Below are 22,883 nucleotides of genomic sequence, written 5' to 3' on the forward strand. Positions count from 1 at the left end.
GCGCTGCCGTGCTCGGCCCTGCAGGTGCCTCCTGCCGTGCTCGTAGGCAGGATTTGTAGGATCGTTAAGTTTCGTCCTCTGGGTGCTCCCCTTAATGAATTTCTTAATTATCTACGCCCAGGAAGCTTGGTTGTAGGGGTGTCCTGCGTACAGGCTGCTCTGCATGCTGCCACACGAAGCTGGCTGTCACAAGGAAGCTCTGGCCTGTCACCCTGTCAGAAAGACTCCAAAAATAAGTGGTGGAAGCGCTGCTATGAACACCTTTCTTTCCGCAAAACACACAGGGTTAGTTAACCCACAGTAGCGAATACATGCAATATTTTTAAGTCATCCCTTAGGAGAGGAATAATGGTTCTGATGTGCTCCTGGGGGGCAATCTTCCCGTGAATGTGAGTTTAGTGCTAGGGAGCAGCGCTTCGTCGTTAACTGGTGGCTCTTGACCAGGTGAGAGGTAGGGTTTGTATCTCCTTTTTTGTATAACTTAGGCTGGAAGTGGTAATTAGGGTAGGACTAGAAAATTAGAGTTTATTAAAAGGTCTACCGAAACATAATAGCATTATTATATCCACCTCTAGTAACTTCATACACATTCTCCAGTTATTCTTTGACCTAAAAGCAGTCTTTGCTCTGTCTGCACAGTGCCTATCCTAATAAGTTTTGGTGTGTGCTTTGGGCTGAATAATGCTGAAGGCCTTCTGTCCCCAAGGCTTTTCATATTTATGACTGCCTCGGTATTTTTTAGGAGGTGAATGACCTTTGGCAGGCTGCAGAATTTAATCCCCTCTCCCTCCACCTCTTTAGGCGACTTTTTTTCATTTGTTCAGTTAATGAAATAATCCTGAAGCCTTTTTTTTGTGTTGCAGCCTGCCTGCGGAGCAGGGGGGCTGTCCAATTCCGTGGCCGAGAGCAGCATGATATCCAGCAACACAGACTGTTTTTCTTCTGTTTTTCCTTAAAACCTAGGGTAGTCCTTCTAGGAGGAAAAAAACTGAAATCTTTGTCCCACAGAGGCTTGCAGGGCATCCGTTTTTAACATACTTGAGGCTTTTACTGCAAATTTAATGTTTGTCCAGTCTCAGATGAATGTGGGTCCACAAATGCTGACACTGGGGGTAACTTGCTGCCCAAAATGTCTCGGTTGTGGGTTTTGCTCTGGTACCCTTTCTGGGTTTGCACGGTGCTGGTGAAGGTCAGGTAGCAGAAGGGCCTCTTAAATAATCTGTGGGTAAGAGTCATGGTGATCTGGTATCGTAATGGAGTTTTATTGAAATAAATGAGAGCCTCCAGCGAGATCAGCGCGATGGACAGATGCACCGCTCGCTCCTGGCTCTATTTGTCAGTGCTCGTGCAGCATTTTTCACCAGGGGGAGTCTCTAGGTTATCTCCAAACCATCCTCCAAGATGCAGATGCATTCACTGGCAGTTCAATAACAGCAACAATCACCCCCAGACTTTCCCCACTCCCCCAAGGCTCACTCAACGCGGTTTTGCAGCCTGCCTTTGGTGCTAGCTGTTGCTGAGCCTGAGACTTTGGGTCAGGGACTTGGGGAAGGTCCTGCCTGCTGGGCCAGCTCGTGCACACTTATCGACACGGGCAATTGGGTTTTCTGCTGCATGTCTGAGGCAAAAGGACAAAGTATCTGCAGCCTGAGTTGTAAAGGCTTGTTTAGTCACTGCTGCAGCCAGTTCCCGCTGCCGTTGGGCTACAAGCAGGGTGTAGTCTTACAGATGTGAGCTGTTTGCTTCAACTCTTGACAGGAATGGCTCAAGAAGAGATGGAAGTCGACCTCCAGCCAGTGGCTGATGACCCTGCAGAGAACCATGGGACGCTTCCCCCGGAGCCCTCAGGCCACACCGCGGTGCTGAGCAGCGAAGGAGGCGGCGTGACCATCATTTCTGACGACGAGGATGAGGCTGTTGGCGCATCGAGCACTGGGACAGGGCAAGCAGCTGCCAGACCCGACCACCCAGTGAATCCCAGTGGACTGCAGAGGTTTCTGGGGGTGTTGGATCAGCTCCCGCTGGTGCCTGGGTCGCAGGCTGTGGCACGGCCACGAGTGAGAAGAGCTCGCAGGCAGCAGAGGATCGGGGGCTCCCAGAGGACGGTCAGTGCCAGGTAAATCAGCAATGATTTGTGCCGTGCTTCCTCGCTCCAGGGCTGTGGCCAAATTCTGAGCACCTCACAAACCTCTGAAGCACTGTGGACAGAACTCTGATCTCACCTGGTGGCGTCTTTGCTCCTCGTTAAATGAATCTGCCCCCTCTTTCTCCACTTACTGTTGACCTGTGAGCCCTTCCACGCTTTCTGACGTGCAGAGCCTCTGCTCCCCGCATTCTGTGGCTCTGCCAGGCTCCTGGTGGTGCTTCCTGCAGCAGAACCGCCTCAGCACTTCCAGCCAGCGCTTAGCACGAGCTCCACTGAGCTCTGCTGCCTTTCACCTTTGTTTTGAGGTTGTCTCATTAGGTGCTCTGATGGCCCTTGCTGCAGAAGCTTTCACAAACAAGCAAACTAACATGTTTTGTTATCTTCAGGCAAAGAAAGTAAAAAATCCTGTGTTTAACACTGTTAGTAATGAGTTTGAAAGGTGATGAGTGGGCACACTCCTTAGCCAGAAAGAAATCCCTATTTCTGGTCTGTTTGGTTTCTGTCTCATCTCTGTAGCTTTTGTAAATGCCGAGGGTGAAATTATAATTAACTGGAGCGCTGTCTTTAAATGCAGTCAGACCGACATCTCCTTTCCTCCCCGGTGATTAAACATTACTACACTGTTTGCCCGTGGATTGCTCATGAAGGTCACTGCAGTTCTCGGGGCTGGAAGGCAACCTGGCAAAAACTCTGCTTTGAACCTGCAGGATAACTGAGGAGCTGGTGCAGGGCAAGGGGAAGAAGTTACTTTCCAGGGGTGAAGCCCCTATGGAAAAGAAGGGGGAAGGCAGAAAGTAGTCGGTGGGGTGAGGCTCTGGTACGAGCCTCGTTTGCCTTGTTATTACTAGGGGCAGTGGGAACCAGGTCTGGGTTATAATTGTAATTATAGCATAGGAGTTCCACGGGCTGGGCAGAATGGATGGGTGCTGCATTCTGGGATGGGTTTTGGGAGAAGTTTCTGTATGGAAAGGGCTGTGCAGTGTTGGAACGGGCTGCCCAGGGAAGTGGTTGAGTTGCCATCCCTGGAGGGCTTCAAGGATCGTGGAGGTGCAGAGCTTAGTGATGTGGCTTAGTGGTGGACTTCAGTACCGTGTAAAACGTTGGCCTGGATGGCCTGAGGGTTCAGAGTTCACCTGAGTGATTCTGTGCCACTGCTGATTGCTCATGGCTGTGTGGGGTTGACCCTCTCCCACACAGGGGCTGTCTTGCTAACTGATCCCTTCCTATCTGCACTCACAGCCTGGGAACTGTGCTGCAAACCAGCTGGGGGAAGCATTCAGAGCCTTCAGCCTACCTGAAATCACCCTGGCTTTCATTTCTCCCTTCTCTGGACGCAGGGCACCGTTGGACAGTTACTTCCAAATCAGCAGGAGCCAGGAGCAAGCTACCACACTGGCTGCACGTCTGGAGCCCTCACGTGTGGCGGGGAGCAGCCAGGAAGAGGGGTCTCCTGAAACAGAGCTGAGTGGCTCTGCCAGCAGCGCTTCTGAGGAGGAGGAGGAGGAAGAAGAGGCGGAGGCTGCAGCACTGCCATCCCCAGCAGCCCGGGAGACACCTGCAGCAGCCAGCTCAGGTTTGTACTTAATTCCAGAAACTCATTTCGTTGCTTCAGAGCCCAGCAGGGAAATCCTCTCGAGCTTCCCAACAGACGGTGCTCGGAGATCGTTGTGCCCGCAGCTGGCGGGAGCAGGTTGCCACCACAAGGCTCGCTGGCAAGCGGCTCCAAAGAGCAGCAGCAGCAACACGTGACTGCTGCCGTGATCTCAGACATAATCTTTCTGCTATTTGCAGGCTCTCGCTTATAAATAATCCTGGAAGTGTTCAAAATAACTTCACATTTGGAGGCTGTTGCTTGGAACATTTCCTCTCTTATTTATTGTTGAGGAATATTTTTGAGGACATCAAGTCACGTCTCTGGAGATAAGCAGGGCTTTCAGTTTTCAGAGGGGTCTGAGTCAGGATTTTTTTTTTATTATTATTTGTGCTTTTGTCTGCGTTTGGGTTAGAGTTCTCATTCCTGTAACTTCCTGTGGCACTGAGCTGAGAAGATAGAGGTGCTCAAGGCAGGGCTTTGTCTTTCGTTCCTCAGCTTGTTCTGGCTTGCAGTTCTTTATTTAAACTCACGTTTGCAGGCTGCCACGCATTCAGTGACATGGTTTGTGATGAACATATGCAGTTTATGTAAGAGTGGCAAGTAGTACTTTGGTATTCAAGGTTATTGATGCCCAGAGAATACGAGAAATATATTTTTAATTTCTCTATTTCTTAGAAATGCCGGGCTCTAAGGAACGTCCTTACACTTCTCTCTGCCCTTAGGCTAGACAATCAAAACCAAACCTCCCTGGATACCTTTTTGGGGGGCTTATATCTAAGAGGGCTCCTTTGAACAGATTTCCTTCCACTTGCTCTCAGCTAGTCTTACACGTGACAGGAGCTCAAGCTGTTAAGTGCTGTCTGGTATTGTGTGAACATATGCTCTCTGTTGGGTTTTCTGGAATCCCCTTGTCTTGCTTATATAAGCTGCTGGTTCCTGTTCCGCCCAGCACTGTACAGGCTGAAAATCTCATTAGCCTTAGGCAGGGCTAGGTGCTACTTCTCCAGTGGACTGAGAATGTCTGCCTTGGATGCTAACCGTCACTGTGAACTCTCTTGTTTCCCTAGGGAAGGGGGGGGAGATGGTGCTTTCTGTTCCTTTTTTAATGTGCTGGTGGTAGGAATCCAAGCCTGGTGCTGCTGCGTGCTCCAGCCCAAGGGCTCAAGGGGACACCACAAAACCACGTGGCCTAGCAGGGCTGGTAGTTGGGTAACCACTGACTAGAAAGCTGCTCAGGTCAGGGTGAATGGACGAGCAGCATATGGGAAATGCCTCTGGCATGTGAGACGTGCACACTTGGAGCCCTTGGAAAAAGAACTTGTGTGTATGGGTGTCTGTGGGCATGGTGATGCAGGGCTGTAACCTTACAGCAGCCCAGCTATGGGCCTGTGTGCAGGCGCGTTTGCTTCCAGCAGGTCAGAGAAGTCCTGGTAACAATGGCTGTCTTTAAAGGACCTCTTTTGACACTGAATACGCTGGAATTCTGCATCCTTCTAGAAAAAAGGGGCAGAAAGCTCTTCAGCACTGCAGTTGGTTAAGAGAATGGTATGCAGGCAAACTGCATGGCCTTCCCTACCCAGGTTGTTGATCCAAAGCTTTGTGCCTCACCTGTGCTGTTACTGATGCCCTGATGATTATGGATCCAGTCGAGGAGAAGCCCTCTCCATCGATATGTATCAGTTTATTGAAGCGGTGCTTTTCTCAGTTTCCAGTCAGGCCCAAGCAGAGCTGCCTCAAGCTTCTGCAGGACGTGGAAGTTACGAAGATGAAGGGGCTGAAGTCCAGCAAAAGCAGGTAAGGTGACCTAAACGCTTCTGGAAATGGATCAAATATGGTAAATGCTGCGTTTACCTAAAGAAATGCTTATATATATTTTTTTCTTAAATCTTAGAGATCTCCACTAAAGGAGCCAGAGCCCTCGGTTCCTGTTGCCCCGCTGGAGGAGGAGGAGGGGGATACCTGTGCCATCTGTTTTGAGCAGTGGACCAACGCTGGGGACCACCGCCTGTCGGCGCTGCGCTGTGGGCACCTCTTCGGTTACACCTGCATTGAGAGGTGGCTCAGGGGGCAGGCCGGGAAGTGCCCCCAGGTAAAACCCCAGGGTGGTTTTGTGCACCGAGGGGGGCAGTGTAACAACTACAGCTGCTTGTTGCATAAAGAATCTCGTGCTGCCCGCTGTTAGAAATAACCCAAATCACAATTATTTGGATGCAGGTAGCCTGGGCACAGCTAGCAGTGCTTCAAGGGGAGGATTCTGGTGTGGACTTCCTTCCCTGAAGTAGAGCGTTTGTGACTTGCAGACTCAGAAGTTTGCTCGTTCAAGTGCTAAGCCTGTAATTGGTTTCAGAACGCTGCGCTGCACTCCTGGAGTGCAGGAATGGCAGACTGATTCCTAGAAGCCATTAATTTAGCATAAAGAATGCGTTATTGGACTAGAAGTCTGTTGGAGAAACGTTTTCAATAGGTTAGTCATCTGCTCTGAACTGCATCTGCTTTTGCAGCCTAAGGGTCAGGTTGTGCAGGCAGCTTGGGCAGAGTGGACTGAGAAATACACCGCACCCTGTAACGAGCAGTTGCAAGTGGTAGACCTGCTTTTAAGGTGCTTTCTTTTCCTTTTGGATAGTAAGATTCATGGATAATATGGATCTTTTTGATTAGGTCTGTGCCTTCCTGTGATGTATTCCCATTCCTAATTCCTTTTTTCCAGAAAGGAATGTTGACAAAAAAAAAATAGGTCAACGAGTACCTTGTAAATGGGATTTGTTCTGCTGCTTTCTCACTCAGCGGCTGGAAGCCTGGGATTTCATTGGCTTTGTCATTTGTAGAGTTCCCATAGTTTTGCTTCACTTGGTGCAGGATTCCTCCTCCCAACAAGAAGCTTGCTGTTGATGGGTGCTGTGATTAAACCTAAAGACCTGCTGTTGCCATGGCAGAGGCCCAAACCTAATTTTTCTCATCTCTGTCAGTTCTGTGTAAGCTTTTTGTCCACTCTATGCCCAGACAAAATTCTCAGAGACCTTCGTGACATCTCTGCTCTTTGGAACCCTGTCTGCTTTCTTGCTGAGCCCTAACAACTTGCGAGGGATGCTCGCTACCTTTTCCAGTAATTACATCACTGGAGGAAAATTTCCTGCAAGCACTTCCTGCTCTGGAGACAACCTTGCAGCTCAATCATCTTCCCTTTGTTTTCAGTCGCTGTCCTTTGCGACGGGGCCCTCTCTAATTGAATAGCAGAGGGCTGCTGTGTGTTGCTCTGTGTACTAAGTGGCTTGAGTGCAAGATCCTGTGAAATTGCAGCGTGCCAGGCCCTGCCAGTGACAGCCGTTGGCTGCCAGGAAAGCTGTCTTAGCCTCTTACTGCTCTGCAAAGCAGTTTTTTGAGGTATGTGGGGGAGCTGTCTGATCTGAAGCTGTTGCCCACGGTATCTTCATGCTGCTAAATAATAGAGAAGTCTACAATTTAAGCGCATATAGTAATTTACCTCTTGGCAGAGTTTACTTGATCTCGGCGCTCGCTGCCTCTCTTCTGATCAGTGAAGTGTGTTTGCAAAGCAGGAAGCTCGCTGATGCTGTCATTTCTTGCAGTCCCAACCCAGGGAGGTGCGACCCCTGCATTGTAAGGATGTAAACTATGAAGTGGTCACAGGCAGATGCACAAAATTACTGAAGTGTCTGATTGCCTTGGTATCACTGAAATCAGGGGGGTGTTGGTGTTTGATACTGCTACAGGAGTGTTTTTGTGGATTTGGACCTACAGGATTTGATCAGAGGAATATAATACATAATTAACGTTGTTGGGAGCAGACTCAGGTGCCCAAATCTAGCCTGCTGTCCAAGTAGCCAGTCTTCATGCTTTCAAAGCGGAGGTGGGGCTGCTGTGTTGCTCTGGATCTTTTCCTCTGCTTCACTGTAATTTTTTTGCCCTCCATGGATCTTACCCGGCCGCGTTGTGTTTCTGGTGCTTTAGCAAAACAAATTTAGTAGGAAGCAAGGAGATGCCTTTTTAAAGGTGCAATAGGATCCAGGACCTAAACTGTTGTAGCCCCTATCGGAACTCCAGTTGATGAGTTATATTTCTGACTTGGGGCTTTGTTTTTATAAGTAGACACCCCCTCCCTTCAAAACTTGAAGGATTGTTCAGAATAATGCCTAGCAAGCTGTAGGGATGCAGGGTTTGGTAGTGATGTTCTTGAAGGTGAACAGGTGTTGTCTTTTTTTTTCAGTGCAATAAGAAGGCGAAACGCTCTGACATCGTGGTGCTGTACGCCCGTACTCTGAAAGCGCTGGACACCAGTGAGCAGGAACGCATGAAGAGGTACGGAGGCTCCACCTAAACACACAGCCTCGCTGGTTGCGTGTCAAGGAAAGCTGCAGCCTGGCTTTTACTTCATGCTTTAATTTCCTGTGTTATCGAAAGCAATTTGTGCATCCCCTTGGGGATGGTTGTCCTAACAAACCACTTCTTGCTGCGTTCTGCCCGCCTTACCTGTACGGAGAAATTTCCTTTGGAGCAGGAATCCCGAGTTTGTGCTTTGTGGCACTGAAGTTGCTAAAGCTGTCTTGTGCTGTTTCCTGAAATGTCACCGCGGGAGAACACGCAGAGTTGTTGCCAAAAAGCTGTATATTGCTAATTCATCATTAGATGAGAAAAGCGTAATTAGAAATGCAAAGAGGGTGAATAACTGACCTTTTCTGTCATCTCTTCTGCATGCATTAAACAGAGTAATCTCTCGTATGAATCACTTTCCATCTTGCTTTGTCAAACTCTTCATGTAGCTTTACTTACAAAAGGTCAGCAAGCATTACTGGGACTCTACTCCCCCTTCCAACTTCAATGTAGATTTTTTTTTTTTTTTTTGAAAAAGGGAACAGTGGGTAGGAAAATGGGCACTAATTTCTTTTCACTAAAATGCTGTCACAGATACTGTTCTGAAATCAAAAGGCTGCAGACTTCTGAGTTTTCCCGAATCTTGAAGTGAATAGAATTTAATTGGGTTCTCCATAACGTGTTCCGAAGCATATTGCTATTCTTCTAACATGGTCTTTCAACAGAAACTCCTCCCAAATCCTTCTGATGAATAATTACTAGGATAGTGAGGTAAATGTCATGAGGGGAAAGTAGCTGTTCTGTCCAGATTGCCGCTGTCTGACAGTGTTTGATCTGTTCCTCTAGAAGGGTCACACTTTTTTAGTGGATAGACACTGCAAAACAATCAATACATAAGGATTACACACATTATTTTTTTAATTTTTGTTCCAAAAGCACAGCAGCATTTGGGTGCTTAAATCTCGTTATTTCTTGGGTGGAGGCAGCTGTCTGACTGCCGCTTGTGTCTCAGAATCCCTCAGCAGCAATTCCCCACGTGCAATAATGCATCACCCCCTGCCTCCTGGCTTTGTGGGGAGGCAGACAGCGGTGGCTGCCCGTCAGTCCTGTTAAGCTGCTGGCAGCAGCTGCCTCGTGGCACGTAGCCACGAGCAGAGGACAAATGGGAACACTGATACATCGATACTGTTTGTGCAGAGCCTTGAGCTGGGTATAAGCTCACAGGTTTCGTTCCTCGCATTCAGAAACGCCAGCCTTCAGGCTCTGGGTGCTTGTGTAAAGAATGTTTCCATGGTTAAATACGGAGTTTCACCTGTTTCTTATGCAACAGAAAAATAACGTGATAAGGCAATAGGGAAAGAACAGAACTCTGCGCTGGGTAAACATGCAAGGCTGTGTTTTAAGGTGACATAGACAAACTAGATCTATCTGCACCCAAATTACTGAAGTAACCAGACTATTGCAGCTTTTGAAGCACAGGATGCAGTGGCCACATTATGGACCAAATATGCAAATAATGTTAAGGAATGTTGCTGGTTTTTCCCCTCCTTAACCGCTCAGTCATATGTAAAGTACTTAGGAGAGCAAAATGGAAGCATGTTACCAAAACTGCTGCTGTTAAACTCTGTGTATGCACATCTAGGCTCAAGGTGAGGTAGTAAGTACAGCTCCTACGGGTTTCACAGAGAGTTTATTTGTGTCTGTCTAGTTCTGATACGGCAGTATTTTCCTGAAATGCAAGATCAGTTGCTCGTAGAAGAAAAAAGCCTAACGATCTCGCTGTGTTGTGACTGGCTGTGTTACTGACATGATGGATTACGTGGATGTTGATGGTATAGAATTTGCTAAGCTGTTTCAGGGGGTGGAGCAGGAAACAACTGATTTCTTTCTCTGCTTTCCTTCACTAAATTAGCACATTTGGAGAGGGTGAGGAGAAAGGCTGTTCTTTCGATGGAACAATAATTGTGTGAGTCATGCAGTGCAGTTGCATAACTGAGAACATCTTGAGGTGAACGGACTGGGTGAACGTGGTACCAGACTTCTGTTGCTTTTATATTTACCTGAGCAGGACCTGCTTGGAATAAAGCAGGAACAAAGTTTGGGCAGCGTGGAGGCATCCTAGACAATTCCTAGGCCTAAGAGTTGCGTTTCTTCTGTTTTCCATCCAGGTCCATAGAAAAGGAGCAAATGTTGCGCAGGCAGGCCGAGCTGGAGTCTGCACAGAGCCGTCTCCAGTTGCAGGTTCTGACAGACGAATGCAGCAAGCTCCGCAGGCAAGTTCAGGTGAGTCCAACACCACCGATACACAGCAGACTCCCTTTCTCTTCAGCTTTCTTTTCCCTGCTCCCTCAGAGGAGAGAAAGCAGGCTTTCAGTTTTAATAAGCAGCAAGATCTAGTAACCTCATCTGGTGAATCATTGGGAGTATCCTAAACATCCCAGGTGAGCATATTCACGTACACTACATAATGCTGACTTGCTTCTAAGACTGGAAGCTGCATGTACAGCTTAACAGGAGGCGCTTTTGGCTGCTGATGTTGCAGGTTGCTCAGGTTTTGTGGTGGCTGGCAAGGTCTGGTAATACAGTGCCAAAATGCGTTCCCCTTATCTTTCCCTAACTGTACCAAAACGAGCTTTGAAAATCCCTAGGGTGTATTTTCACTGGATAGTCAAGTTTTTGAGAAATAGTTTGTGAGAAAGCATGTTTGTGGCTGTTTACAAAAGCAAAACAAAACAACGAAATGTCTTGCAAAGATCAGTTGGTGTTTAGCTTAAGCACCTTCTGGTGCCATGAGCTTGTCATTAGGGTAGGCTGGGGCTGAACAGCTGCGAAGAAGCGCCTCTGTCCCCTTAGAATAGAAATTACTGAAAGTAAATGACTGGTTGCTAAACAGCCTCTTCCTTTCTGGCTCATGCAACACTGTGATGTTTTGTAATCTGTCCCGGCTGCTTTTACAGGATTGTAAAACTGTGGACTTTGCTGGTACTTCCCAGCTGTGAATTATCTTGTGTATTCCACCAGTTCTAAGTTTTCCAGTAGCCTCTTTCACAACCAATTTGCTACTTTTTTGTTGTTGTATGAGGTAGATGATAAATTTGTCTAATTTCTTAATGTTTCATTTCTTCTATGCTTCCTTCTACTTCCGGATTTTTTTTTATAGCCTTGGCTATTTACATCTTACATGAGGAAACATCCCCTTTTCTGAAGTTTTCCCATGTGATGTAACATAAAGCTCTATAAATTACAGCTTCGTGCAGGAATTCAGGCAGATATGATCACCAAGCGAATGAGAAAGCTGGCCCACTATAAAATTTGGCTAAAGAACAATGTGAATAAGATAGAACTGCAGGTCCATAGCATCTTCCTGCTGTTCTTTTGGTGTTAAATGATAGAGAATCCAGTCTAATTGACTTGAAGTTGCACGTTATAAAGATTAAGTACCCTGTGTTCTTAAGCTCTGGTTCAGTATTTATACTGCATTCATCACTGTCCTGTAGTGCTTGATGTGAACGCTGGAAGCAATTTCAAGGTACTTGTCTATACTGTGAATGAACTGGAAGTTTAAAAAACAAAGCAAAAACAATTTGCTGGGGAGCCATAAATCAGCAGGAAGTCTAGAATAAGTTGCTAAACCATGGGTTTATATTCTGAGGTTATGCCTAACCAGTTCCTTATTTTATGAGAGGTCATCTAGTAAAGCAGCTGCCTGCAGAGAGTCATTTAGACAGGATGGGATCCCTGGAGGCTTCTAGTCCAACCCTAGCTGAGGAACTTCAGCATCGCATTAGATTGCTCAGGGCGTTGGCACGTCGGGTTTGTAGTGCCACAAGTAGGCTGCAAAACCTCTCTGGGCAAGGCTCTGCCTGGCTGTCCTCAGTGAGAGCTTTTTCCCTAGCATCTAACAAAGAACTTAGCTCATTGTTCCTTAAGTTTGCTGCCCTTGAACTTTCAGCAAGCGGTGTTACTGATTGTACAAGGAGCTGTGTTTGGTATAGAAAGGTTTAAGTCACCACGGAAAGCAGTGCTGTGGGATTGCAAAAGAAACTTATGAAACACCTGCGCATCCAGAGGCTGAATGTGGAAAAGTTCAGCTGCACAGGACTGGAAGAGCTATGCTCATTTGTTCCATACAAATCTTGGTGTCTTAAGTCTTACAGAAAGCACGGGCCATCAGTTTCCCCCAAAAAGCTGTTGTGTGAGCCCTTTCCTATCATTAATGCTCTTGAGCTGGGTCATTGTTAGTCATGTCACTTGCTATGACCATTTTTCAGATTTGTGTGCTTTTTCCCCTTCTCTGCTCCACTAAGGTCACAAAGATGAGCTGGCTTCAGCTTTGTTAATGAAGTGTTTAAGATGAATTAGTCTAGAAAAGGGCTATCTTTGTCTTTAGCTATATCAAAATATGAGCAAAGCAACTTGCAGTTGCATGGCGAGAGGATAACTAACCAAAACTGGGGAAAAAGCACAGCACACACAGCATGTTCACATGCAGAAACAACGCTGGTGAGAGCTCTGTGCTGTGTGGTGGGCAAAGACTTGAATATTTTGGGAACAGTGCTGCTGAAGCCTGGCTTTTGCCTGTTTTTTCCCTTGTGAGCACCAAGATCCTGGGAACCAGACGTGAACTGCTGCTGTACGCTTCCTGAATCTGCCACAGTTCTCAGTGTAAGCTCTTTAGGCTGTAGAGCAACCAAAAGGAATTGGATGTCAAGACAGCAATAAAAATGCCAACCTAATAACTTTGGAAAAATGTTAGGGTAATTGTTACATTTCATTAAAAAAAAATCTTTCACCTTTGTGATCTTTGTTCACCTGCAGTGGGTGTCGGGGGAAGATCTATGGGTGGTAAGAAAAGCTGGTGTTTCCTTCAGCTGCTGCTTGCAGTGAGGCCAATTAAAATGCTGTTTCCAGCCTCCCTTGGTTCAGGTTCAATGCCTGCAGTGCTGCGCTGCAGCTGGAGGTTGTGGGGTCACGCGTTTATCTCTGTTAAATGCAAGGCTGAGGCTGTAGTGCGGGATGGCAGGCGTGACTTCTCTCAGAGGTCTGCGGGAGCGCGGCCAGAGGGTGGCTGTCATCTGATAACTGCCTTTGTCTGTAGGCTTTGGGTTGGCTGCTGCCACTGTAACCCAATCCACCACAGAAAGCTGGCTGCAGCTGGTTGTTTTCTTTCTTGTTCTGTCCTCTCCTGTTTCTGCTCCTCGTGCATGCTCCTCAGGAAGTACTTGGCTCTATATCCCCTTCTTTCCCTGACCCGTGTGACAGTTCACTCATCATAGCAGTAAGCTGGGATCTAGGAAGCACTCAGGGTGTGTGTGTGCAGGGATGAACGTGTCCTCCAGGCCCTCAGGCAACAGCAGGAGCCGGGAGAAGTCTTCAGAGCATTTCAGAGGAAGGCATCAGCTTCTGCTGCCAAAAGGGCATCCTGAGCGCAGTTAGCGGGGTTTGGTTTTTGGTGCAATGCTTCTGGTCACCTTGGCGATGTGTCTCCAGTAAGACTCCCTGGTTCTGCTGGCTCTGTCCGCTGTGTTTAGCTGCTGTACGCTGCACTGACAGTTTTTAACTGCCTGCCTTAATGAATATCTCATGTCAAAATGTAAATGTTGAGTGCAGGTGGCAAGGAGAGCTTTACAAACTCCCCAGAGCAACAAATAATTTTAATCTCTCCTCATGCTCAGTGGTAGTGGCACCTTCCTGCCTTTAAGAAATGGAGCTTATTAGTTTTTTGATTAGAAGTTGCTTTCTTGGAAGTTCCTTGTGTTTTCACTGCCTCCTCACTCTAAGCCTGAAGCTACAGGTTAGACTGTAAGTGTCCTGGCACCCTCTGTACCCCTGCTTCCTCCCCATGTTTTGTCTTTGCTCTAACAGGATCATCTTGAGTTTTCAAGTCCTTTTTTTATTCCCTTGGTGAATTTGGAAGGTGTTTGATGCAAAACAGATCAGACCTCTGGAAAATACCAGAGTTGCTCTCCTCTTGAGCCGTTTTCTAAAGTTGTAGGGCTCAATGACAACTGATAACACAGAGCTTGATCTCTGGTCTTCCCTCTCTGAGATTTGTTGCCTTTGCTTCAGTGTGAGTTAAGTGGTGGTGGCTGCTTCAATATCGAAGCTAGCTCGCAACCTACTAACACGTCTCTAATATCACTCCCGTGGCCCTTAATCGTTTAAAAATTATGGAGTATTTGAAGCTTAATCTATGTTGCTCAGACAACAGAAAGCAAGTAGCAATTTTCTGTGTGTGTGTACGCTCCCTGTGATGCCCTGGGGCACTGCACTGCCTGGCGTGTGCCCTTGGAGCACGCCCACTTGGTCAGGACGCTTTCTGGGGACGTTGTCGTTGGCCGTGGCTCAAATTCACCAAAAAGTGCTGCTCCTCCCATTGCCACTTCACCCTGAAGATCTCTGAGGAAGGAGGAACTCTAGGAACACCTTGCTTGTTGCTGATGCTCAGGTGGAAGCTGTCCTTGGCAAGGGCTCTGGCGAGCATCCTTGAGCACACTTCAGCTGAGGGAGAGGGGGGGAGGAAGCAGAAAACGAGGCTGGAGCCCTTGAGAGTTGTTGTTCCTGGAATTTGCCGGCCGGGGTTTACAAGAACAGGGTCATCCTCATTAAATAGAGGGTGTTGCAGGAAACAAGTCAGTCTGCGTTAAAACTGGGGCCTTTGGGGTGGGGGGAGGCATTCTGGAAATTCTGGAAAATGCTTCTAATTGACTGTCTCTTGCGGTTGAGCGGCATGCGATACTTGGCAGCTTGTTCTCTTCTAAACAGCATTGATCTGGTAATAATTGTTACTGGCTTTTATCTGTTGCCCGAGAGCCCTCTCTTCCATGGGGTCTGATACATCCAGTAACGGACTCGGAGAAGATTCTACCAGCGCCTGCAGAGCCTGCTGAGTGATTTTGTTGTTCTCGCAGCCAGGGGACTTGGAAACCCAGCGCTTCAGGGACAGCGTGGAAGTGGAGCCGCCCGTATCCTCCCTCCTTGTCGGAGAACGAGGACCCTCGGAGCACCTGGGACGGGTGGCACAGGGTCTCCAGAGGAGCACTAAAGCTTTCTGAGGTCTTTTTCCTTGCAGGAGCTGAAGGCTCTGGTGGCCCAGCACAGCGTGAGTGCTTCTCAGCAACCTGGCAGCTTCCGCACCGGATTCCCAGGTGGCCTCCCCTGCAGCCAGAGCCAGCGCAAGTACCACCTGGAGAAGGCCTTCCTGGTGTCTCAGGCAGGGAACTGCAGAGTGATGGCATACTGCGACTCGCTGGGCTGTCTGGTGGTGTCGCAGCCTTCTCCACAGTCTACTTTTATTCCTGGTAAAGAAGCGAGCCAAGATTTGGGGACTTGTAGGGGACATTTGGAGGCTTACAAAAGTGAAACGTGTTTTCTGCTTGCTCCCTCCTCTGGCTTGACCTTTCCACGTGCCTTATAAGCTGTGGTTGCTCCTAAGATTCCCCCTGGTTCATCTCTGCTTCGGTAGCTTCTGCCTGGCAAGGTGACCTGTCTCCCCCCCTCACTTCGCCAGCAGGATCCTAGCAGAGGATCTTGGGCTCCTCTGCTCAAGTGCCACATCTGCAGGAAGGTGACAGGCGTGTGTGATGCTCCTGGCAAAGGGGAGCGAGACAGAATGAGAGGTCAGCACGCCAGGGCAGGCAGAGAAGCTTCCAGAGCTTGAGTGAGAAACATTGCTGCCCGCTCAGTAGGTGGCTTGACCCACGTGCAGCTGGTCTGTCAACAAACTCCTCAAAAAAAAATAAAAAGAAAAAAAAAAAGCTTTTAATATGAGTGTTGGAGCCCTGTCTCCCAGTGGGGGGAATAGGAAGCCGAGGAGTCCTGGGCAGCCCTGTGCCTGTCATGTTAGGGCCAGGGGCAAGCGAACTGACAGCTGGGCCTGCGCCAGCTTCCTGTTGGATGAAGGAGATGTGGCATTAGGAGTCTGAGAGACTATTTGCAAAGCACTTGCATGCTTTCTGGGTGATGAAACTTACTTTATTTGGTTAATGGCTCACAGGTTAATGTGCCTTATCTATAGGCATAACAGCATTGTTTTCTGCCTTCAGCTGGCCTTACTTTTCCAGCTTTTTGGAGCTGAGGAATTCCTCTCTGTACGGAGGCTTTGCGGCATGTAGGTGAAGTTCACCTGTAACCATTCTTTGCAGTGACACTCGTTCTCAAATTGCCCTGTAATTCTGCTGCACGTGCTTCCAGCTAGGCTAGAATGTCTTTGAAGAAACCAGCCAAGAAGCAGCAGACCCTTGTAGCAAGAATTCTAACGCCGAGTTTGCTTTTGCACGTCTGTTTGATGATAACCTGCTTTGTTTGTCTCCCTGGCAGGCTGTGGTGTTAAGATGATGAGCGTGGCCAACCTGAAGAGCAGTCAGTACATCCCCATCCACAGCAAACAGATTCGGGGGCTGGCTTTTGGCAGTCGTGCGGACGGCTTGCTGCTCTCCGCCGCTCTAGACAGCACACTCAAACTGACCAGGTGAGCCCTGCTGGGGGGAGCAGCATTTCCCAGCTGACTTTTTCTTTGTGCAGAACTGCATTTGGTTCTGTGTCACCTTAAGTGTGCCTTGTAGCGCTTGCTGTTCTGCTTTCCAAAAGGTGCTGCTAAGATGAGGTCAGTGTATCCTTCCTCATGCAGGAACTGACAGAGGGGAAGACTTGTTTGCATTCAGGTCTTTTAGGTGGAGATCTTCTGGAGCTTCCTGTCTGATACCTTCCCTGTGTAGGTTTTGGTGGCAAACAAGTCATTCAGCAGCGATTGGCCCAGTTCTGTTGAGAACAAGTGTACAGATGTGAAATTTACTGTCTGCTGGGTTTTCTGTTCCTGCAGTGAGATGTGGGACATGGCAACTTGCATGGCATCAAGCAGAAATGCATGTTTGGGTTGGGCACTTCTTCGCTGCACTGATGTCAGCTTCTCTGACTTTAAACTCCTTGTGGAGCACGGCGTTATCTGGAATATGAGGCATTCACATTGAGCATGTGCTAGAGGCTCTAGAGCTAGCAGAGACTTCAAGCAGCAGGTTGGAAGCTAATTATGCAGAGGCTGAGAGAGAAATTGCTTCAGTCCTGGTGGAGTTCTCCGCATATGAGTGTTTTCTTGCTGCTCTGTGCTGCCCTTCAGGTGTGAGCTGCTTCAAAAGCTGGCTGCCTGATTGGTCTCACCGAGTTCCAGTAACATCTTTATGCACATCCCTCAGAATAGGGTTAGGCAGAGGGTGTCATACGACTGAATTCTTTCCTCTGTGTGAAATAATGAGGAGAACTTAATACTGCAACAAAAATGCAAAGAATGCTTGCTTTCCCATTCCCTGCGCCATGTTGAAATGCTTGTTAGACTAGTAAAAAGTAAACAGCCTGCCTGTCTCTGATGCTAAAGCCAGCACGTCAGGCTACCAGCCTCCTCGGTTGGAATTCTTTTCATGGTTTAATCTGCAGAGGCTTTCTGTCACAGAACCTGCTCAGACACTTGACTCCCACATCTGTCTCTCACTGCCTGATTGGCTGCATGAGAACCTGTGATCCTCTTGCCTTTGTGCTCGATCCCAGGACGTGTTGCAGTTAAGTGCTTGCTTTGGCAGCATCTTCAGTCGTCTGCTGGTCCCTGCCTGAAAGAAGAGCCCCCCTTTGGTCATCTTTCTTCTGTGGTTACTGGTTTTCTAGTCACCCTACCAAAAGGAGTCATCCACAGTGTCACTGTCTCTTGTGCTTGCTTGTAGGTGTCTAAAAATAACACCAAAGCTCTGGTTTTGCAAGGTTTGGTTTCTTGTTAGTATGTTTCTGATTTTTTAACTAGCTGCTGTTCTAAGACAAAACTCCCTGTCAGTTTTTACCAGCCAGGTTTGTCTTTGTGGTCTTATACTTACCTGTGAGAAATTACTTCTCTGGAGTTCTGCACATAATTGGCTTCCCCAAGGAAAAATCTGTGTGCTTTAAAGGCTACCCAGAGTTACTTCAGCGTGTGTTCTCTTCTCTCTCTCACTAGACTCCCTGTGCTGAGCCTGCATTGACAATGCCACCCTTGGCAAACACATTTTAGTCCGACATAACTTTGCTCTTCTGAGTTGTGCCTCTCCATGTATTCTCTTCAGCTTTCCCCAACTTGAGTTTCTAAAGAATTAACACTATAAATGTGTTTTTTACAGTCTTTACTCCACTTGCTCTCACTCCTGTTTAAACTGGTTTCTTTTGAGGCATGAGTATTGTCCCCCTCATGTAAAAAGAGGGAGTAAATTAATGAGACATAATCTGAAGAGGTGAGCACTGTGATGTCAGGAATATGCAGTGTTACGGGATTACACTAGCGTGGTTTCTCTAATTGCTTCCAGGAAAAGTAACTTAAATTTCTTCCAGTAAGGCAGATGAGACCCTGCTCTGAGGCTTCCTACTCCAGTCTCTGAAGATCAATCTAGAAAAGGAAGCCTTGGCCTGGAAGAATTGTAAATTACTTCACAAACAATATCAAAGCAATTATTCTGTCTAGATTTTCCAGATTCACATATGGAGTACAGGAAGAATTAATTCAGAATTCAGTCCAAGGGAATCTCAAGACTTAAAAGCTAGATTTGTTGCCTTAATTATGCTGCTTTCTTATGCGCAGATGCTCGTGCAAAGGGCCAACATCTTGGTTTTCTCCTGCAGCTTGGCAACAAACACTGTGGTGCAGACATACAATACTGGCCGTCCTGTCTGGAGCTGCTGTTGGTGTCTTGATGACACGAATTACATCTACGCTGGGTTGGTCAACGGCTCCATCATGATCTACGATTTGAGAGACACCAACTCCCACGTCCAGGAACTGGTCCCTCAGAAGTCCAGGTATGACATAAGGATTTGCAGCTCCTCAGCTTTACTAGTATGTGGGAAGCTGACCTCAGCTTCCTCCATAAATCAAACAGCAATTGTAATCATCTAAACTGCTTTATGTGAACCTGTTGCTCAAAAATTCAGACTTCTCACAGACATGAGAAACCTCCCATAGGGTTGCACGGTACGTGCATAACTTGGTATGGTTCCTTGGCCACTGCATCTTGTGAAAGCATGCAGCAGTCAGAAGCGGGCCCAGCACTCCTACAACTAAGCAGAACTGGCTCGGTTTTGGAGCTGGGTTTAGCATTTCTTGTAGAAAAGAAGAAATTGCAGAGAGGTGTAAGGCCCTGCTGCTTCCATCTCTTCTACTGGGAATCAAGTGGTGATTTAAAAGGGTGTACTGGAGGGGTTTCCTCTAAGCTGTGTGGACTTGCTTAGTGGGAAGACCAAAGCAGGCTGGCTGGCCAAGATGATCACAAACTGAGAGATGGGATGCAAGGCAGGCTGAGGTGGGACACTGGACTACGCCAGGTTGCTTTTAAACAGCCTGAGGGAGCTGCTTTTGTCTCTCAGGACATGACCTGCCCTTCAGTGAGGGAAGGCCCTTCCACAAGTAAGTTCTGTCCTGCTGACTGCTGAAGCCTACTGCCCCCTATCTGGGGTGTCAGAGCTGTGAATCTTTTTTCACAGCTGGTGTATGCTCTCTGATTCCCACTTATTAAAAAAAAAAAAAAAAAAAAAAAAGAAGTTCTTATATTTTTTCTTATCTTTTCTGAACTTCATTTATCTCTGTCAAACCTGCTGGGGCTCCATTTTGTAGCCTGTCTCAGCTCCTTTCTTTGTGGTGGCTCTGAGCAGCGAGGCAGGATGCCAGCACGCCCACAGCTGGCAGCACTGACTGCTGCCTATCATCCTTTCAGGTGCCCCATGGTGTCGCTGTCTTACCTGCCCCGGATGGCCTCGGCCTCGTTGCCTTACGGCGGGATACTAGCTGGGACCTTGGAAGGAGCCTGTTTTTGGGAACAGAAGGCTGGCAACTCCTACCGGCCTCATCACCTGCTGCTGGAACCAGGAGGATGCATTGATATTCAGACAGAGATCAACACGCGGCACTGCCTCGCAACCTACAGGCCTAGTATGTAACAGTGTGAAACTACAGTGGGCTTTTTTTGTTGATGCTCTGCCCAGATATTTGAGTTTCTCAGTTAACTTTGGGGTTGAGCACACTGTGAAAATGTAGAACTTGCTTTGTCCGTGGTAATGGGCGTCTGCACATAGATAAAAGGGTGAGGGTAAAAGGAGGCAGCTGTGAGGTGGTGTTGCTCGTCTTCCTACAATTACGTTGGTCCACAAATAAATTTTTCAAAGCTCTCTCTTTACTTTTGCAGGTAAAAACAACCCCTGTGTGCGTTGTGTCATGATGGAACTGACCTGCAGCCCCCTGACAGAAGCCTCGGAAGACGTGGTGTGTTCCTCTAACCCAGTGCAGACTTTCAGTGCTGGGCCCACCTGCAAGCTGCTGACCAAGAACGCCATTTTCCAGAGCCCGGAGGACGATGGCAGCATCTTCGTGTGTGCTGGCGATGAGGCATCTAATTCTGCCATGGTATTTCCTGTTTCTTTCAGCAGGGTGGAGGGTTTTATTGCAATTCTTAGGGAATTGAAACCTAAGCAGTCACAGCGTTGGTGTGTTCTGGTAGGAATTGTTTTGTCACTGTGCAGGCTGGTGTGTTGTGCTTGCCTGTAGCCACTTGCTGATGGCGTGGGATGTTGGCCAACATCAGCCTGTGGTCCACATCCACCAAAAGGAGCGTAGGCAGCGAGCCCCTGGTGTCTCACAGGGATGTAGGTGGGCGCCTTGTCCCTGCCGAGCACTAGGCACGACTGGAGAAACTGAGACTTGGTGGGGCAGCAGCGCAGGAAGTGCTGTGAGGGGTGGACACGGGCTCCTTAGGAACTTAGGAAGTGGGGAGGGTGAGGAGAAGGCTTGGAAGGAAGTCGGTGGAAACGCAGCTGAGGTGCAGAGGACGGGCAGCAGGCTGCAGGAGAGCTGCTGAGTCAGGATCAGGTATGAACCTCCCTAATGCTTGGGGCACCACAGGAAGACACAGGCAATCCAGAAATGTTTCTGGAGAGCATCAGGAACCTCTCCCTAACTGAGGTGCCAGATAAGATGGTGCTTTCCTAAGTCTGCTCTTCAGCAAACAAGAAATAGTCAGGGATGTGGTAATCAGCAGCAGCCTTGGCCACAGTGGTGCTCAAGATCCTGAAGGAAGCGAGGAAGGCAAATAGCAGCACACAGGCTGTCTGGAAGAGCCAGCTTTGGCTTATTCAGGGACTGGGAGGAAAGATCCTGTAGAAGCAGTTCTTCAGGACACGGGTGGCCAGGAGTGGCCCCCTTCAGGGACAACCTCCTCCAGACATGAGGGCTGTCCACATCATGGAGGGGGGGGCAGTTCTCTCTGGGGACAAAAGCTCCGGTTTGGGTGGGAGAGGAAACTGCTGCAGTCCTTGACCTTTTCTGTCCCACAGCTCTGGGATGCCGGCAGCGGCTCCTTGCTGCAGAAGCTGCAGGCTGACCTGCCCGTGCTGGACATCTGCCCCTTGGAGGTGAACCAAAGCCACCTGCTGGCCACGCTCACCGAGAAGATGGTGAATATCTACAAGTGGCAGTGAGCGGTGCCTGCCCCGGGGGCTTCCAGGCGTGCTGCTGCTGAACCCCACAGCAACAGGCTGGGCTCGGCTGTCCTCCACGTGCTGCTCCTGGGAGGCAGGAGCTGCCACAGCACTTTCCTGGCAGTCAGCAGGAACTGGGACACTCAGGTGCCTGCGGCGCTTCCCTTCTTCCTCCATCTTCCCTTTTAGGCCTGTCGTTATTTCTTCTCTGGTCAATTTTCTTCAGTCATCCTGAGCAAGCTGCCTCAGCACAGCAATAATTCTTGGCCCGTCTCCAGCGTGTGTTGCTGCACTCTTCTCCCGTGTGAAGGGAGCACGGGGATTCGCAAGGCTCTTCTGCGGATCTCCAAAATAAAAGGAACTTGAAGCCCCGCGACTCCCGCTGTACTTTGGCGTGGAGTCCTGCTGTGATCACCGGGTGATGAGGAGGCGGCGATATTGGCATCTCGCTGGCGCTGCTGATGCTTGGTGTAAAAGCGAGTTCACTACTTCAGAGAACGTGCTCCCGTGTTCTTTTTTTTGACGGTCGAGGGCAAAGGCAGTTGGCAGCTCCTCCCTGCTGAGGAGAGGCCCCGTGATGTGGCCGTGGAGAGAACGGGCTTGAAAAAATCTGTGGAGTTGTCTTGTTTCTCTCCCCATAAGCGTATATTTTGCACTGTAATTCCTTAATTCTACCCGTTTCCTTCCCTTTCTCTATTCCCCATTCACCCACCGCCAACATCCAAGCAAACTTGGGCAGTTTGGTGGTGGGAAATGGGAGCCCGACTCCTAGAGAACTGAAGGTAAGGAGCAGGAGGTAATTCTTGCGCTGCTGCAGTTCACGGTGTCCTCCCTTAAAGACACTGATGCGCTGAAACAGGCCGGAATTTGGAAAAGATCGCTGACTTCCCCCCCTCCTCCTTGGCTTTGGGAAACGTGGAAACTCAGGGATTTCATCAGCCTCCTTTCAGTGACCCTTTTCAGTCCTTAAATCCTCGCTGCCAGCCCCAGGCAGCGTCCGGTTGTCCCGGTGTGTGCGTGTGCTGCAGCCTCGCTGCTGTGAAGCCGAGCCAGCCCCGTAGCACCTCTGTGGGGCCGTGTGTCGGGGTACGAGCCCTGGCCAGGTCTGGGGGATTCGTAGCACCTTTCCTGTAAATATGCTGCGGGCATGAGAGTGCTCATTTCCAAGTCAGATGGTGCAACAAGACTTAGCTTTCATTTTGTGTAGGGAAAGCGAAGCTGCAAGGATGTTGGAGAAGCCGCAAGACAAGTTCCTGTGCTGGAAACACGTCCCCAGGCACAGCTCTGCCTCTGGCTGTGGTAAGCAGCATCTGTCGTGGGCAGGTTGAGTGTGTTCCCACT

At 48.6% G+C, this 22,883-nt stretch overlaps 1 protein-coding gene across 1 annotated transcript; it reads left to right on the forward strand.

Annotated features, from left to right (window-relative positions):
• The first annotated feature begins 1,760 nt into the window (after positions 1 to 1,760).
• Positions 1,761 to 21,542, forward strand: RFWD3 (ring finger and WD repeat domain 3). Its single transcript, XM_032195671.1, has 12 exons — positions 1,761 to 2,116; positions 3,484 to 3,719; positions 5,446 to 5,534; positions 5,632 to 5,829; positions 7,963 to 8,054; positions 10,235 to 10,349; positions 15,139 to 15,367; positions 16,386 to 16,536; positions 18,699 to 18,875; positions 19,787 to 20,001; positions 20,255 to 20,472; positions 21,399 to 21,542. The coding sequence occupies exons 1-12, from the start codon at positions 1,761 to 1,763 to the stop codon at positions 21,540 to 21,542; spliced, it is 2,220 nt and encodes a 739-aa protein (XP_032051562.1).
• The last annotated feature ends 1,341 nt before the right edge of the window (positions 21,543 to 22,883 follow it).

The sequence above is a fragment of the Aythya fuligula genome, chromosome 12 (assembly GCF_009819795.1).
Source record: "Aythya fuligula isolate bAytFul2 chromosome 12, bAytFul2.pri, whole genome shotgun sequence".
NCBI classification, from domain to species: Eukaryota; Metazoa; Chordata; class Aves; order Anseriformes; family Anatidae; genus Aythya; species Aythya fuligula.

Excerpts from the sequence above, each read along its gene's own strand:
- RFWD3 (XM_032195671.1), top strand. The coding sequence starts at position 1,761 with ATGGCTCAAGAAGAGATGGAAGTCGACCTCCAGCCAGTGGCTGATGAC. Across the intron at positions 2,117-3,483 it reads CAGAGGACGGTCAGTGCCAG|GGCACCGTTGGACAGTTACT; the intron begins GTAAATCAGCAA and ends CTCTGGACGCAG. Across the intron at positions 15,368-16,385 it reads ACAGTCTACTTTTATTCCTG|GCTGTGGTGTTAAGATGATG; the intron begins GTAAAGAAGCGA and ends TCTCCCTGGCAG.